The sequence below is a fragment of the Lytechinus variegatus genome, chromosome 6 (assembly GCF_018143015.1).
Source record: "Lytechinus variegatus isolate NC3 chromosome 6, Lvar_3.0, whole genome shotgun sequence".
Classification (NCBI taxonomy): Eukaryota; Metazoa; Echinodermata; class Echinoidea; order Temnopleuroida; family Toxopneustidae; genus Lytechinus; species Lytechinus variegatus.
Window position 1 is genome coordinate 29150705 of NC_054745.1, and position 16705 is coordinate 29167409.

Genomic DNA, 16705 nt, shown 5'->3' on the forward strand with positions numbered 1-16705 from the left:
GAAACCGAGATTTAGCGATCATTTATCATTACTTAATCATAAATAAAATAGACAAATGACCTACCAATTTAAAGCTTAGAATCTCTTCTTTCATCTGATATTACTTAGCTTATTTCTTATTCACGCATGAGTGAGCAAAAACAATTTGAAGAAAGGATACCAAAAACTCATTTGGCGAGGGGTATCTGGGTTTCAAAAAGAAAACCACATTTCTGAAAAGTTCAATATCTGCTCTTTAATTTGGTACCTCAATTACAGAAAATGGTCAAGAAATAAAAAAGTTCTGGTCATGTGAAATAAGGCTTGTATTTCCATAATTTCATGAGATAAACTTGTTTTCACCGGTTTCCCACAGAAGCTTTCGCATAGTGAACAAAAGATTTAATGCATGGCTGATCGTCAACAAAACGGAGTGATGAGTGAGTTTGAAAGCCAGCCTGGAGAACCTCTTCATTTTATGAAATTATTGAAATTCAAGCCTCATTTCAAATGACCAGAACTTTGTTGTTTCTTGACCATTTTCTGTAATTTAGGCATCAAATGAAAGAGGAGATATTGAACTTTGCAGAAATGTGGTTTTCTTTTTGAAACCCAGATACCCCTGTTACACCCACAAATGTAATAATCGCCCACAAATGTAATAACGCCCACAAATGTAATAACACTTTACCCACAAATGTAATAACGCCCACAAATGTAATAACACTTTACCCACAAATGTAATAATTTTTGATCGCCCACAAATGTAATAACACTTTACCCACAAATGTAATAACGCCCACAAATGTAATAACACTTTACCCACAAATGTAATAATGCACTTTACCCACAAATGTAATAATGACTTTACCTACAAATGTAATGAATTTGAAGTGATTTTTGGCGAATTCGTTCTAAACTAATATCCTATAGTAATGCGTTCATATAGCACAAAAGTTCGAAGTCTTTTTTCCAGACCCGGTTAATGAAATATTACAGTACAAGTCCAAGTCTTTTTCAAGACCCGGTTTTTCAAAATTATAATATACGTCCAAAGTCTTTTTACCAGACCCGGTTGTTTCAAAATTATAATATACGTCCAAAGTCTTTTTTCCAGACCCGGTTAATTCAAAAATTATAATGCAAGTCCAAAGTCTTTTTTCAGACCCGGTCGTTTCAAAAGTTATAATATACGTCGGTGAGGGGTAAAGACAACACTCTAAGCCCAAGCATTTTAAGTGGGTTTAATTTTGAAGATTGGTCTCAGCTGTCATTTTTTTCAATATTTCTTTATCTTTTAAATAACCGGGTCCAGACGAAAGACTAAGCATAATACTCGTGTTATTCCACAAGAATAAGAATATGAGTCTTTTGTTTTTAGGATTGTTTAATTCATTTTTAAATCACCGGGTCTGGAATAAAGACAACGCTCTAAACATGTGCTTCTCTACATGCATGTTCTTAATTTGGATGACTGTTGGTTCTTAGATTCGTTGTTGGGGGTTGAGTTTTATTGATTTTTTATTCCTGAAATAATTGTGTCTGGAGGAAAGTCGATCTTCGACAATCGGTCTTCATGTTGTTCCACAGTAATTAGATTATTGGGTATTCGTTTTAGAATATTTGTAAAAACTATTTTATTTTTCAAATAGTAACCAAGTCTGGAGAAAGGATGTCTGCTTTACCCACGCGTTATTACAATGTTTTGTAGGGGTAGTAGTATTATTTTAAAAAAGACATATTTTTACTGGGTGAAACTTTGGAAATTTGGTCTTAGATTCGAAGTTTTTCAGTTACTTTTTTTAATAGCCGGGTCTGAAGGAAAGAGTACGTTTTAAACTCGTGTTATTCCACGAGAATAAGAATATAAGGTCTTATGTTAGAAGATTTTTTTCGTAACTGTTTTAGGTCTGGAATAAAGACAACACTCTAAACCTCTTTTAAAACAGGTTCTTAGGTTGAAGGTTTGTTTGGTCTTAGACTTTAATTTTTTTTTAATTCTTACTATTAGCGTTTTTTTTTTAAGAAAAAATGGTCTGGCTGAAAGACTACGCTATATATCCAGCATTAATAAGATTATGGGGTCTTTATACTGTTTTTAAACTGTTATTCATAATGTTTAAATAACAGGTAACCGGGTCTGGAGAAAAGACTACGCTTGATTCTCAATTTACTCTTAGTGCATATATTCACAATATACACCGTATTAGTTGAAACAACAACAAAGACATTAATTCCACCAGTTTTAATTAACTGGGTCTGGAGAAAAGACTAAGCTCTATTCCCCTTTTTTCCACAGGAATATCATTATCGTATCTTAGTTTGGACTTATATTATAAATTTTGAAATAACTGGGTCAGGAAAAAGACTTTGGACTTATTAAAATTCTTGAAACAACCGGGTCTGGAAAAAAGACTTTGGATTTATATTATAATTTTTGAAACAACCGGGTCTGGAAGAAAGACTTTGGACTTTTATTATATTTTTTTAAACATCCGGGTCTGGAAAAAAGACTTTGGATTTATATTATAATTTTTGAAACAACCGGGTCTGGAAGAAAGACTTCGGACTTGTACTTTGATGTTTTATTAACCCGGTCTGAAAAAAAGACTTTGCACTTTTGTGCTATATGAACGCATTACTATAGGATTTTAGTTTAGAACGGATTCGCCAAAAATCCCTTCAAATTTATTACATTTGTGGGTAAAGTCATTATTACATTTGTGGGCGATCAAAAATTATTACATTTGTGGGTAAAGTGTTATTACATTTGTGGGCGTTATTACATTTGTGGGTGCAACAGCCCCCCGGCAAATTAGTTTTTGATATCCTTTCTTCAAATTGTATTTGGTCACTCATGCGTGAATGAGAAATGATGTAAGTAATATCAGATGAAAGAGGAGATTCTAAGCTTTAAATTGGTAGGTCATTTGTCTATTTTATTTATGATTAAGTAATGATAAATGATCGCTAAATCTCGGTTTCGTTTTTTCTGGGACGCACTCTCTCTCTCTCTATATATATACACAACAAAAAAGTAAGTCCCCCCTAAATCAAATTGATGTAACTTTCGAACCGAATTAGTTTGAGATATGATATTTCATAGGTGGTTTTCTGCACTCATTGGGCAACTCCTGGAGAAAATGAGATCGATCGGTGGAGTCATGCATGAGTGATTAAAGATTGAATTAAAAATGACAATTTTTAAAAGTCACAAGAGTCGTTTTTCAGTTTTTTCAAATACAAAGTTGGGAAAAAGTTGTCTTCAGGTGAATTTTTTGGTGTTATGCTGTTTTACTGTCCATCATTTAACCACTTCAGACCAGATTTTGATATCGTTCATGGTTGAGTAAGCACAATGTATTGCAGGGGCTGCGGAAGCGGGGGGTGGGCTTTATCCCCAACTTTTTTTTCCAAAAGCATGTACAAAAATGTAAAAATGACCATACGGTTTTGAGTTTTTGCATGATCAGCCCCCCCCCCCCTCAATTTAGGCTCAGTCCCCCCCCCCCCCCCCCCCCTCCCACTTTGAAAACCGTTCCGTGGCCCCTGAATTGTGACGTATGATCATAGGGGTTTATGGTAGTATCCTCTACAACTTGTTAGATCATGTTAAAATTTGAAAATGTTAGTGGCTCCCCCGATTATAGGCCCCTCCCCCATTTTAAAATTCTGGATCCACCACTGATCTGTCCATGCATTCAACTGATCCTGAGAAATTGTTAGGAAAAGAATACATTTATGCAGTATAAAGAGTATTCATTCCTAAGTTTTCGATTGTGCTCGCTCAACCATGAAAATGTTTAAAATTCGGAAAGTGTGTGGTGATAGAATTGATGGATGATAAAAACAACAGCAATTAAATTCACATTTGGAACCGAATTTGCCCCCAATAATCACTTTACTATCCTTTAAAATGTGTCTGTGACATTGAAAATACCAATTTTCACACTTTGATGCGTGCTCACTCATCCATAAATAAACAAATCGATTTCATTTTTGCACAGAATTTTGTTCATAGGTTGATAAACATTACTGCCAAACGACATTGCTAAAGACAGCCTTGAAAAAAAGTTCCACCATATTGAATAAGGGGTTACTTATTCGCAAACATATGCACCCATAATGTACACAAGTCTATGAGAGAAGAAGTCAAAATTTTGAAATGAGGGTTTGTTTCATGGACGGTTTTTGTTACTTCTGCCAACAGTTATTTCATGAAACTTCGCACATGGCTTCAGAGTAACACTATCCAAAAGGTGCGCACACCAAAATAACAATTCGATACGGCACAGGGTGGGGCCAAGGCCTTGAACTTTCTTCTCATTTGCATAATTTTCGAGTATTGTGTGTTCACTGATGCATTAAACATTGGGATTTTCACAAAAATCAAATCAAATGAACTATGCAAGGAGGTTTGTGACAGATATCCATAGTTACAAATTGCATTTTTTCCAATAATGTAAAAAGAGCTAATCACATTCCACATGTTCTTTCAAGCGGGAATGTTTAATTAAACGCCTTTGAATCATTCAAGCATGTTGATTGGTCATAAACACAACGAAAAAGTTGAGAAAAGATCATTTTTAGTTACCAAAATGAAAGAATAGGGGAAGGCGGGGTAAGTTGAGCATAGGGGCAAGTTGAGCCACCAGCCCCAGGCCAATAATGAATGAGTCAGACATTGTGGTGGTGTCATGTATTGATGACCCATAGCATAACCCGTAACCCCACCACATTGTTTCCAACTTTGAAACAAAAAGTAGTTTTTTAGAGGGAAAAATATGAATTTCAGCCAAAAAAGTAAAAAAGACTGTGAAATAGATAAGTGCTTTATAAACACACACGTCTTTGAATATAATAAAGACATGATAACAATATTATTAGTCCAGGTATGGATCTTCATTCTTGTCATAGTCTTTTATATGATGGATGTATAATAAATTTGTGGATACAAAATTATCGCACTAAGTTCGGACTGGGGTAAGTTGAGCCAAACAGCATGGGGCAAGTTGAGCCATGGTAATTCCTATGGTAATGTATCTTAAAAAACAAACAAACCATAAAAATAGATTGAAATGCAGGCTGAAAGGAGCAAATATACATGACTGTTCTTTTCCTTTTACAGGATGTTAGTATTTATAGAGAATTAGCAAGTGAAAAGACTTTAAACAAAAAATTGACATGCTAGTTCTCCCCCAAACATTTTGTACATAGTTTTTGTGGCTCAACTTACCCCAGAAGGTGGCTCAAACTTACCCCATATATGGGGCAAGTTGAGCCATTTGACATCGGTTTTTTCAAAGGTCACGATGACTTTCAGTGTTGGGGTAGAAAGTTATATATAGGTGGAAAATATTTCAGAAGAATGAAATTTCAAGGCAAGGTACTTATTTCGACAAGATTATTAATCATATCAATTCTAACATGCAAAAAGCAAAAACTGTCACAACTTACCCCGCCTTCCCCTACTTGCCTATGATATTTGAAAATCGTATTTTTTGTTTTCAATAAATGTTCATTGAACCGTGAAATGATGAATACTGTTGAAGAAACTCTTCCCAAAAATATCTGTCATCATATTCTATCATTTTTATTGATAGAAACGTGTAAAATATCAAATTATAGCAAATTTTGACTTGTGTTTATTCAACCGTGAAATTTAGCCCCAAAAGTTGTGTCGTCCTTTAACAAGTACCTTTTATAAGCCTTCTGACTATTTTTCATGATGAGAATGTGGAATAAGTTCCAATAAAATGGAATCAAAGTCATGATATTTGGCTTGTGACTTTTAAAAAGTGACATTTTTGCCTTCTGACGGTGCTCACTGAAGCATGACGTAAAATACGTCCATAACATTTACTCATAGGGTAGCTTATAAAATTACCTACACGCTCATGTAAAAATATATTAAAAACTCGCATTGCTTTGGAAATTATTGATGTTTGTTTAAGGGGGGACTTACTTTTTTTGTTGTGTGTGTATATATATATATATATATATAAATTAATAAATAAATAAATTGCATGGTAATGAACCAGAAAAATAAGGTTTACAAAGCGATTTGAACAAATAAAATCAAAGCTCTGTTTGCATGGTGTCAGGATAATAATTGTCAATTCTCAATGAATTATAAAATGATAAGCATCTACTGTAAGGTTCGTGTAATAAACATCATTCTAAAAAAATAGCATTTTTTTAACAATCATGCTTAATACTGTTTTTAAACTAAAAACAATTACTGTAAGGTGCATTATGGCAATCATTATTCACCGGTGACGAATAATACGGACTGGAATACGCCCCAGGGAGTGGAGGATGTGCACACGTTGTGTGCGGGAATGACTGATTGAATCCGTTGCCCGGGGTAATAATATATCTGTAAAGCGCTTAGACACGTCGTTCCGATGTATTAAGCGCTATATAAAAGCGGATTATTATTATTATCGTTGTTATTATTCTATAGATTTTAAATAACGTTTTCACTGTGTATGAGCGTTCTGCTTCTTGAACGAAAAGTCCATCTAAACACAGAGTAGAGAAAAAAATAATTATCTTGCTGAAAGAAATTAACGCTTAAGGGTTTCAAGTCTTTTTATCATCAGATTAAGAGAAAGCAGTTGGAACCATTGTCTCCGTCCATCGTGCGACAAGGCTAAACATAATTGGATTTAATATCCGCTATGGTCAGATTATGGCCATGGGTATCAATGCAATATCAATTATAAGATTGGAATTTAATATAAGCCTTCATTGTCTTCATCCACAATAAAATGAATAATAACTATCACGTTGAGACTCAGCATGACCCATTACACGTAGACGGGTAAGCGAGATTGCTTATTTCAAAATATCAGAAAGAAATTGAAATTGTTACCGAGATATTGATACTCTCATACTTCCATTAAAATAGGTACGAACTGGCCAACACTGTTTGTTGCTTATCATTGAATGCGGGTTGTGAATAGCCAGTCTTAAATCTTGAAATATACATTTTGGGATAAGTATTGATTATAAAGAATATGAATTATAAAATTATATCATTTGTATCGTGAAACTGAACGTTTTTTTTACGAAAGATACTTTTTGCAACGAGAAAAAAATATATATTATTGATGTATGATGGTATTGAGATATGGGGCCCGTTGCATAAAACTTTTTACTTGAGAAAACTCAGGTTGTCTTTAGCGGAGTTTTTGGCCTGTGCTTAAATCAATGGCGGAAATCAGACTAACCTTAGTTTTCAGTTTTTACCAGAGTTTTCTCAGGTAAAAAGTTTTATGCAACAGGGTTATGATTGGCTTATACTAATCAGTCAGGTCGCGTACGCCTGCGAAATCATTCGGGTTTTGGATTTCGATGCGATTTTTTTTTCTAACGGTGTCTTCAATGGGACAAACACGCTGGGAAAGTAAAATGAAATTGAAATTCGAGTTTCGTTTTAAGCCGACAAGTGCCCTAAATAATATGTACTAGACTACTGTTTTAACAAAACACAAACGAATTTTAACTGGGTGTACCATTTGACAGGAGATGGCCTATACAACTACAATAGCAACCACTATTACTACTAATACTACCACTAATACTACAACTTTTACTAATACTACTACTACTACTACCACTACTACTACCATTTTTACTAACACTACTACTACTACTAATACTACTACTACTACCACTACTACTACTACTACCACCACTACTACTACCACTTCTACTACTACTACCACTTCTACTACTACTACTACCACTTCTACTACTACTACTATGTACCACAGTTGCTTTTGATACTATTACTACTCTCTCTATTTCTACTCTAATTCTCATCTTGGTTACCCTTAATAGCAATGGAGAATAGAATCCTTTTGAAAAAAAAATAATAAATTCTGTGATGATTAAGGCCACGGTTCTTTGTTGAAAATGATATTGACTAGTTACGGTCACAACAGAACTGGACAGAGTCTATTGTCCAGAAAGGGGATTGATTGCAACGTGTCACTGGCCAAGGTTGGACTGGAGGGACGAATTTAGACAACCCTGACAAGCGTGTAAAAACAAAGGATGAATAACGAAAGACGTGTCTTAACTTCATGATGCATTATGACATAGTTCTTTTCGCAATTACTTTGAATTAATAAATTGCGTTGATCCATTAAGTAATTTGACCGCCCTATTGTCCGGAGGTCACCATGATTATTTACAAAACAAAAATTCGATCAAAAGTGATTCGATAAAGAGTGAACTTTGGTCATTTGTGGGTTTTGTTTTTTATGATAGTTTACCTTGGTTCAGTAGCTCCGTGATCCAATGTAGATTCGGCTAACTTGTTGGACCTATCACTAGTTGACACGTTAAATGGGAGAGATTTCTTTACATGATTGCTAAGAAAGCATGAATGTTTGTAAGAAATCAACCTGAGAATCGATGGTTCAAGTTCCTCTCCGAGGGACCGGGTAATGCCTTATCAAAGGGTACTAGCGACCAAGTGGGAATCGAACCCGGGTCAACTAAATACGACACCTAGCTATACTAACTTAGCCACCGTGCATCATTAACTTTACTGATTGTTATTTGTTCCTAAGAGCGCTTAGCACGAGGTTAAGTGGTTTCTATTAGCATACAAACAGATGTTTCTATAATTAAAAAAAATTCACTCATCAATATCCTCAGCCAGCTAGTGATATTCCACGATTCAGTGGTTTTCCTGAAGGTGATTGGCTCTCTCCATGGCAAAGGACATAAAAGAGAAAGGATATTAGTCAGGAGAATCGGGCCACGAAAAATATTTAGTAGAAGAAAATACAGGAGAAGGAAATGAGGAGGAGGAGAAGTAGAAGGAGGGGTGGAGAAAAGCTTAAGGAGAGGTAGGAGAATTAGGAGAAGTAGAAAAGGAGATCGGGAAGAAGAAAGCTATTTAGGAAAACAATAAAAGGAAAGCAGGAAGGTGAAGGGAAAAAATGAATAAGAGAAGAACGCAAATTAAAGGAAGAGAAGCTGACAAAAACTCGAAAGTTCATCAGCAGCAATCTACACAACATCAGTAGGAAAACGAAATACTGTATTTCATAGATCTCCAAGTGCTGATAATGTATCAGCATTTCCTGACATTCATACGAGAGAGAAGAATGCTATTTTCGGTAAGTTATCTGGAAAAAAATATGTATCATCTTAGCTTGTCACTATTGCTTTGCTATTGTTACGATACTACAATAAACAATAATGCAAATTTAGTTTTAAATCTGTTTTTTATTACAGGAAATATAACCATCATAAACTAACAAAACATGAATAAATATTGATATTACATCTCTTGAAGTGTCAAATGTGAAATTCAAAGTTATGATAGCTTATCCAAATAAAATTCAAGCTGGTTGGCGAAGATTTCTGAAATGAAAGTTCACAATGATGGCGATGATGATCTTGATGCTGAAGCACGATTAATAACAAGAGTCACTGTAATGAGTTGAAATGTCTGTGTAGACAATGTTGATGATAATTAACAGTCAATTTCAGCAATCTATGGGTTGAAAAGCGTTCATTTAAAAAGCTTGATGATCTCGATCATGTCGATGATCTCAAAGTAAGTGCAAACAGTTCATTGATGGCACGCAAATAATTCCACAGAAGATACATGCTGTATTCCAGTTAGAAATAAACTATGCTCTGATGAATATTCTGATGTGAAACCCTGAGTTCTGATCTGATGTGATGGTGTACTTGAAGAAACTGCCAGCTTATATAGCTACATACGCAGAAATTTCCACTATTCTGGAAGCTTCTAGTATTGTCTACAAAAAGAACATTTTGTCAATGTCTAGAGCAGTCTAATTTTAGAAAACTCTTGAATAACCTCAGTGAAATTAACAATGTAAACAACATAGCTAATCCTACTGTCCTTTTCACAGCAGGCATGCTCTATTGTCTTTCTTGGGACATTCCAGAAATAACAAAGATTACTCTATCTCATTAAATATGCATGCCTAACGAGGCTTTACTGAGACATTCTGGAATATTCTTAATCATTCTACGCTATGAATATCCTGAAAGAGAAAATAACTAAATAAATGAATGCAATTGCTCTTACAATTCTTCTTATATATAACACGATTCAAGTCGACGTTTTGTTGTAGCAATTTTTGATATTGAACTACAACTTAAATTGATTATATCCATGCATTTCTCTTTGATATATCTTGATCATCAGATGTTAGTACTTTACACCTTTCTACATATATCAGCTCTTGCATGTATAGAAGGTGAGTTATCTTATGATTATCATTTTAAAATCTATATGAAGATCTAGATCTTCCAAACGTCCTAACCTCTCTTCATCGGCTTTGTTCTATTTGAGGCATCTGTGGGAGTTTGTTTAAGTCACAAAATTATATTTTCATTTGACACTTACAAGTTTTTCTCTCGCTGTATTCAATCGTAGGGGACCCATTGTCAGAACTACCCAAATGCCGTGTTCTGCATTCATAAGAGGGGGTGCACCTCTTGCTTCCGTTGTAAAGATTATCCTTAAGGTGTCTATGAATAACTGGTAGTATCACTAAACTGTATCATTGATACACATGCTATATTCTCATATACAAGTAACGATCATCTGGCAATTCTGGTCACACATACACTTTACATCGTTAAAAAAACATTGAAAAATGATTTATAATGGACAACTTTACTGTATCCTATTATGCATATACTAGAGGAAGTGTCATTAGCTTTTATTTATTTCACATTTTACAAAATCGCTTTGAATCAAACTTTGTGTACATCCACTTACAGGACAAGAAAACCTCGGAGGGCCATGTCTTTCCTACTCATCATGCAGTTCTGTTATATCACCCAGTAATGACGCCATTCCTTTAGTCCCGAAGATGCTGATGAAACGTCCATTTTATAGACACGAAGAACCGGCAATGATGATTTGTTCTTTGCCAGGTATGTACGATCGCATACATTCGTAATTCCGAGGCTTCGTTATTCCGAAGGTTCGGATATTCCGATGGTTCATTTTTCTGAAGGTTCGTATTTCCGAAGGTGCGTAAGTCCGAAAACAAAATGAGGTTCGTTATTCCGAAGGTTCGTTAGTCCGAAAACAAAGTGAGATTCGTAATTCCGAAGGTTCGTTAATCCGAAAACAATATGAGGTTCGTTATTCCGAAGTAACGTTAGTCCGAAAACGTAATGACTGTCGAACCTTTTTTTTGTTTTCGGACTAACGAACCTTCGGAACAACGAACCTTATTTCGTTTTCGGATTAACGAACCTTATTTCGTTTTCGGACTAACAAACCTTCGGAACATCGAACCTTATTTCGTTTTCAGATTATCGAACCTTCGCAATAGCGCCACAAATGTTCGGATTAATGAACCCTTTTACGTTTTCGGATTAACGAGCATCGAGGTATAGGCAATTTACGTGTTTCGGAAGTACGAACCTTCGGAATAAAGAACTTTCGGAATTACGAACCTTTGAAATTACGAAGTTTAACCATGAACAATACCCTTTTAAGTTGACAGATGAAGGTAAGGAGAGATGCAGAGAGAGGGGTGGGGGAGTCTGCACCTTAAAAATTGGAAAATCAAGACCCCATTTAGAACGTACCTTTTTATAGGTGAATTCTAATTGTGTATCGATTAATTAGATGCACACCAGCTACTGCTATTATTGTCAGTTGTTTCTTAATTCAATTTTTAATGGCTTACGTGTTATCATTCCTATTTCATTTTGTTTCCAGTATTAATCATGATTAGGAAACAGATTTTTGCCTAGAAACTCCAAGGATAATCGCCATATAAATGTTTTGTATTGTTACTGTTATTACTTTATCATCATTATCATCATCAATTATTTTTTTCACTATAATTACTGTTTGGAAGAACGAAATATGGGCTGTGATTTTAGATTTAGTCTTGGGGAACGTATTTCATTCTTCCAAACAATTTAGTGGATTGTATCGTATTACTCGCTCTGCCACTAAATAATGATATGGAAGGAAGACCTAAATACTTAAGACGCATTATCTTGGCAGTGCATGATTGAATTGGTTTATTACAGCCCTTTAAACTTGCGGGGCGTTATCAACACTCAATATTCTGTCTCAACGAAATTTTCTTTCGTGCTTTAGCCAAGTAGGACACTCCGTTAAAACAGAAACGATTAATTAATCATACACAAATGATTAGATTTACTAAGAATTGTTACACGGTAGGAAATATTCCTTGAATGCTTTAGCGCCTATATGCCGCTCAGCTACAGCCGGGTAATAGTGATACCAATTATCAAGAGCAGTGGAGTATATGCAATTATAGTAGCTGCACTTTATAAATGGAACACATGATTTGTTTTATTACTACTATTATTATCATAATAACTACAATATTACTCCTGTAGATTGTCTCAGTAGTCCTTGTCCCAATGGTGCGACCTGTGCGGAAACCATGATCGGTTATCAATGCAACTCTCCAGTGGACTCCTCTGGTAAATATATTTATTTCTAATTTCATGCAGCCGTGTTACTTAATCGTGTTTACACAGTGACTCGGCTTGGGGGTTCGACATGCAAGCCGTGCTCAACACGGCCATTTGATGCAGTGTAAACGCGATCAGCATGATCAGTAGGATCTGCGAGTGGTGTCGAACACGGTATTTTTGATCCGCCAAAGCCGAAAGTTTCAACCCACGAGCCATGTCGAACTCACATTTTTCGCTTGAGTGTAAACGTGATCACATTGCTGTGTTGAGCTTGGCTCGAAAGTCGAGCCCAAGAGGCAAATCACTGTGTAAATATGGTATTATTAATCTTACATTTCGGTTTCTAGAAACTAATTCTTGAAAGCTTTAATAAACAAACCAACATACTTGATAGCACCTCCTCTAATGCCAAACTACTCAAACCAGGCCAGGTTTATTACCCATATTGTAGAGTGTAGGCCAGATACTGCCAAACTGTGACAAAAGGAAACAAGTGACACCTCAGTCAAATTTGAGTTGTTGTTTTTGTTGTTTCTGAAACACGTATGTACATATGTTGCACCTTCATGCAAAATTTGGGGAATAAATGATCGTTCTATAGAAAGATATTTAAGAAAATATGCCGTTAAATTGCATTGACGTCTATGTAAATGACGAACACACATTGCTCATTTACAACATACTATACTTGTGTATCTTGCTTTATTTTGCCAAAGTATGGCAGTATAGGCCTACTTGAATAACAACTTGCTAAATAACAAAACAAATAATTTCTTCTACGACATCAATTTTCTCTACACAAATGCAAATACAGGCTAATGTATTCTCTTTTTTTATAATGACCTCAAAAGTCTTTTTTTCAAGATTAGCTATCTAAAGATACCACAATTTCTTGGATAAGAATGTATTATATAACATTCTATTACCATCTTCATTTCGTTCCCAGCATGCTATTCTGATTGCCAATCTGCGTATGATGCAGGCCATCGTGAGAATGGCATCTATCAGGTCTGCTTCATCACATCAGACGGTGTACACAAAGGACCATACAGTGTATTCTGCACCAATGATTACTATTTTCCATTTGGATGGCTGGTAGAGTATTGTATTTATTTTCTTCAAAAAGGAAGCCCATCCTAACAAAAAGCTGGTTTTGATGAAAGCAGAAAAAGATAAATATTGTTAAAGGTTTGATGAAAATCAATCAAAGAATAACATAGAGCTATGATTTAAAAAAAACCGTGACGTCATACACGAGCAGCTCCCTCTTAGGTTTCATGACATTTGCTCCGGCGACAGTTTTTCCGCTGTAAATTCTACACAACTTCAATTCTGGATTTAACACTATACCATATAATTAACACAGGCCTAACTCTAACAAAACGCCTTTCTGCAACTCTGTCCTAATCCCTTATTTTAATCGAAATAAAGCCCGGAGCAATTGCCGCCGGAGACAATTTTGTGTCATCCATCCATGTATGCTGCGTCATTGGTTTCCATTCAAAAAGGAAGAATTTTCTTGAAACATTGAAATTGATTTCTTTTATGCAGGGGGTATATCATCAGAAATCTCATATCATAACCCCCTCTGTTTCATTGAAAAATTGAATTGATGGAATACTAATTATCTTCCATGATATTTTTCACTGAAACTTCAATAATGTTTTTTCCTGATTTTGTTTTACTTTTATTTCAAACCGATTAGGGAGAATTTCCCAATGAATCACAGTGACGCGAAGTTGGTTTTAATTAAGTCATAAAAACATATTAAAAACATATTCATAAAGAAAAAAAAACATGGGATATGAATTATAGAAGTGCTATTTGCTAGAAAAAAGTAGAGAATATTTGGTTTTGCATTTAACCATCAATCATAAACATGATTTTATACGCACTCTCATTAAATCTCGAGTTCTTTTTATAGTGTATACCTTTTGTCTTCCAGATTGATTTATTTATATTTTCTACCGAACACCATATTTAACACCCAACAATTAATAATAATGATAATAATAATAGCCAATTTTTATAGAGCGCTTTTCCCAGAATGGCTCAAAGCGCGTAACATCATATTATTACCCCAGTCATTGGATTCATTTCAATCCCGCAAAAAAGTGCACAATTTCCACTCCCCGGGGAGCATTCCTTGCATTCATCGCAGCCTCACTTTGGCGCTGGCAAAATCAAACATACAATATCTTTCCCATCCTACCGGGTACCCATTTAGCACCTGGGTTGAGAGGGGCAAAGTATAGATTAACGTCTTGCCAAAGGACGCTAGGCCGCGGTGGGATTCGAACACACGACCCTCTGTTTACAATTAGACTAAATCGTGTGGCATGGCGTGATGAAATAAGACTTTAAAGAAAATTAAGGCATCTTACCTTCTAAATCAAATTGAAGTTAGACTATTTTAATGTAAACCTGAAGATTTTGAAAACACAACCACAAGATGTGTGTCTCTTATTATTTTACAGTTGATATCCATAATAGCAAAAGCTTATATCGTAACAATTGACAATAAAATAATAATCTATTCCATACAGGTGATTCAAAGACGCTATGATGGAAGCGTAAGCTTTGAACGATCATGGGATGATTATAAGCACGGCTTCGGCAACTTATCAACGGAGTTCTGGCTCGGCAACGAACTCATCCACGAACTTACGAGCCTGGTAAACTATCGTCTTCGCATAGAGATGGTGCACGAGAACGGGACAACCTCGCACTCGAAGTACCAGAGGTTCCGAGTCGAAGACGAGGGTAGTGGCTACCGGCTCCATGTTTTGCGATATGATGGTGGTGATGCTGGCAAGTTTAGGTTTTTCTCATTATCAATAACAATTAATTTTGCTACAGATCTTTACCAATTAAATAAATTACATCAATAGATTTTTCCCCGCATTCATTTTCCCTGCGTATCATTATGAGTTCCTGCAATGCCAATTTTTTCTCTTTCTAGTAATAAGTTCTTATTAACCGTAACGTTTTAAATGGTATACTATAGCAATTTACATTAAGGAATGGCTTAACTAAGCCAAAAATTGTCAATTTACGAAGACAAAGAAGGAAATGAACCTGGTGGAACACCCCCACCCCCTTCTGTCAATTAATTGGATCGGGATTACCCTCGCCACTAACACCTTTGTGATCAAGTGGCGATCTAAGGTGGGGACCGGATTCGATTACCGACCTCGGCCTCACCAAGGTTTCGAAAAGGGAGGGTAGGCTCGGGGGAACATTGCCGTTAATTCTTAATTCATTTCTGCAGTCGGGTAGAAGCCGGGTGCAGCCTACCCAGGAACTGTTTAGCATAAGCTCGACAGGCCTAGAGGTCCTGCAATGTTAGCTACGGTCTAGATTAAACATTAGCAAGTCTTAGTCCACAAGTTATAGAGGGGTATGAAAAACAGATGTATCAGACGTTTCTTTCGAACGCATAGTGGGAATTATTAATCCTCAGTTGGACTGACAGTGTAACTTAATAGTTGCCATTCTAACTTTTAGAAGTCAACTGGTACCCGTCTAATTTGATTCTCTTTTCAGTGAAACGCTAAGCCTTGGTTTCTAAAAATGGTTTGATTTTAAAGAATATTCACGGATCCTCCATGATAATCAAGCAAAATTGGGTAGATCCAAACCCAAGTAATAAGCTCATTCCCATTACTACATCATCACTTCTAATTTTCGAATTTCATATCCCTCCTTCACCCTTCCCAAACGTGAGAGTATAAGCCCTATTATGTCATGTATGTCTTTTCCATTAACAGGTGATGCCTTTGGGCTGCACGATGGGTATTCCTTCAGCACGATAGATCGAGATAATGACCAGTTACCGGGGAATAAGAGTTCTTGTGCCCGACTGAAAGGGGCCGGGTGGTACCGTGGATTGTATCCAGATTGCGGCCATGTCAGCTTCAACATGAGACGAATGGAAAACGGAACGATCGGGGAATGGTGGACAAATGGAACGATGTTACAGTTGAGAAGCTTTGAGCTGAAGATAAGACCAGTCGGACGGGATTGAGGGTATCAAAAAAATAATTTTATGAACAAAATAGTTTTATTTGTTCAGAGTAATAATGAGTGTCATTTTGGGGCTTTTATTTAAGACCCTATACTTAGTTTATGCGAATTCGATAAAACATAAAAATTGTGTCCAAGATGGAAGCCATCTTGGATTTTAAAAGCAAGGACATATCAGTTTATATCGGCCAAAGGACCCAACGTTGTGTAATATGACAAT

At 35.8% G+C, this 16705-nt stretch overlaps 1 protein-coding gene across 1 annotated transcript; it reads left to right on the forward strand.

The window, feature by feature from the left end:
* Positions 1 to 12382: 12382 nt before the first annotated feature.
* Positions 12383 to 16486, forward strand: LOC121417694 (angiopoietin-related protein 1-like). Its single transcript, XM_041611428.1, has 4 exons — positions 12383 to 12465; positions 13406 to 13554; positions 15006 to 15270; positions 16230 to 16486. Exons 1-4 carry the CDS (start codon positions 12426 to 12428, stop codon positions 16484 to 16486), a joined length of 711 nt encoding a protein of 236 aa, XP_041467362.1. The 5' UTR covers positions 12383 to 12425.
* Positions 16487 to 16705: the final 219 nt, after the last annotated feature.

Excerpts from the sequence above, each read along its gene's own strand:
- LOC121417694 (XM_041611428.1), top strand. The coding sequence starts at position 12,426 with ATGATCGGTTATCAATGCAACTCTCCAGTGGACTCCTCTG. Across the intron at positions 13,555-15,005 it reads ATTTTCCATTTGGATGGCTG|GTGATTCAAAGACGCTATGA; the intron begins GTAGAGTATTGT and ends TATTCCATACAG. Across the intron at positions 15,271-16,229 it reads ATATGATGGTGGTGATGCTG|GTGATGCCTTTGGGCTGCAC; the intron begins GCAAGTTTAGGT and ends TTCCATTAACAG.